Here is a 1,647-nt window from a genome sequence, read left to right on the forward strand (position 1 = left end):
CGAGTGCCTTTTTCAATGACCAGCCAGAGCCGACAGAGATGCCGGTGAGTGGAACCCCAGACCCAACCCCTGGACCCTGCCTGTCACTGTCCCTGGATGAGACTGTCCTGTCTTTATGGCTCAGCACCTGGCCCTGAAGGTCAGGAGCAGGGCAGTGTCTGAGACACTGGTGAGGAGCTACCTCTGACCCCAACACCCTGAACCCCCCAAGGGAAGCCCAGGTGGCCTCCAGCCCAGCCCATAGTAGGTGCCCCGTTAGTGTTTATGCACCAAAGGATCCTCTAATCCTGGGTTTTTCTAACTGCAACATGAGGAAATGGGAGGAGGAGTGTTTTCTACAGACAAAACAGGCTGGGGTCTTGAACCCTCCCTGCCTGGGGGCTGGTGTTCAGTCTGTAGGTGGAATGGATGAATGGACGAGTGACGCACGCGCTGCAGCCTTACCCCAGGCAGGGCCCAGTGCTCAGAGGGAGGGAGCTTCACCACCAGCACTTCCAGCATCTTCTTTATGCTCTTCCTGCAGATGGCTCCATCCTCATTCCGCCTCCACCTGCAGAGGGAGCGACCACAGCTGCCCAGGACCCGCTGTGGCCTCCACCCTCCCCTGCGCCGCTCTGGGGCAGTGTCAGGCCCACCGCACGCTCAAACCATGTTCTTTTTCAAGTTTTTCATCCCAGGGAAAAGACTGAGCTAGTAACCTCACTTCCGTCAACAGCTGGTAGGAGTAGAAAGAGCCCCAGCCTTCATGGAGAATTGTTTAAAGATTAAAACCCTTAGAGAGGCACCTGCCCTTTGACCCAGCTTCGCAGTTTGATCACTCTTAGAAAATGGCAGTGGGAACCCAGTGAGGTGACATTGGGTGATGTGAGGTGCCGAGTGCCACCCGCAAAGGCCAAAGGACCAGGGAGCAGAGGCTTTGCCTCGCACCCCAGGGCCATCTCTGCATGGCCAGAGAAGCCACTGGGTGAGAGTGGCTGGGCAGCAAGGGGAGCGTGAGGCCAAAGGCCCCTCCAGTGGGGGAGGTCCCGGCTGTGGAGGCACAGCCCCCAGAAAGCATGGGGCACAGCAGCTGGGCCTGGGCCCCAGAATCTCACTCCTGCCCCATGTGGGCAGCAAGAACCCCCAGCAGTTTCCTCAGGGACAGAGGCGTCTGCACCCGCACGGAAGGCGGCCTGTGCCTGGGGTGAGAGCAGTGGGCCGGCTGCTGGAGTGCAGAGGACTGAGTCTGAGGGGTGAGCCTGTGGTGGGGTTGAGCGTGGGGCTGCGTCCCTGTGGAGGGGGGGTCCTCTCATGGGCTGGGACCGGCAGAAAAGTAAAGGCAGCCCCGGGAGACGGGCATGCTCCTGGGATCTTCCTCCAGGACGGGGAGCATGGACATTCCTGCCCCGTTTCGGGTGTATTCATGTTTATCCACAGACGCCCCTCACGTCCCCTTGATGGGCACCAAGTGCCAAGCACCAAAGCCACCCTCCCGTCCCCTGGGCACCGGGGAGTGGCAGCAGCCCGTGGTGAGGGTGGGAGCGGCCGCGTTGCTGAGGTGCTGGTGCCTGGCAGACGTGAACTCACCGCGTGACCATGGGGTACAGCGTGTGGTTGGGTCCAAAGCAGCTGAGGCTCCCGCGCCCACGCAGTCCCGTCCGGCCCATG

The 1,647-nt window shown here is 61.0% G+C and overlaps 1 protein-coding gene across 1 annotated transcript in view; it reads right to left on the reverse strand.

Moving 5' to 3' along the window:
* The window catches only part of LOC105527736 (transient receptor potential cation channel subfamily M member 2-like), a gene marked incomplete at its 3' end in the record, with an annotated part of 3,455 nt that extends 1,809 nt beyond the window's left edge, over positions 1–1,646 (reverse strand). The window contains exons 1-2 of the mRNA XM_011964150.1: positions 1,567–1,646; positions 445–550 (exon numbers count right to left, since the gene is read on the reverse strand). Coding sequence (XP_011819540.1) covers positions 445–550; positions 1,567–1,646 — 186 coding nt within the window. The remainder of the gene's footprint in view (positions 1–444; positions 551–1,566) is intronic.
* Position 1,647: the final 1 nt, after the last annotated feature.

Source organism: Colobus angolensis, unplaced genomic scaffold (assembly GCF_000951035.1).
Source record: "Colobus angolensis palliatus isolate OR3802 unplaced genomic scaffold, Cang.pa_1.0 Scaffold6486, whole genome shotgun sequence".
NCBI lineage: Eukaryota > Metazoa > Chordata > Mammalia > Primates > Cercopithecidae > Colobus > Colobus angolensis.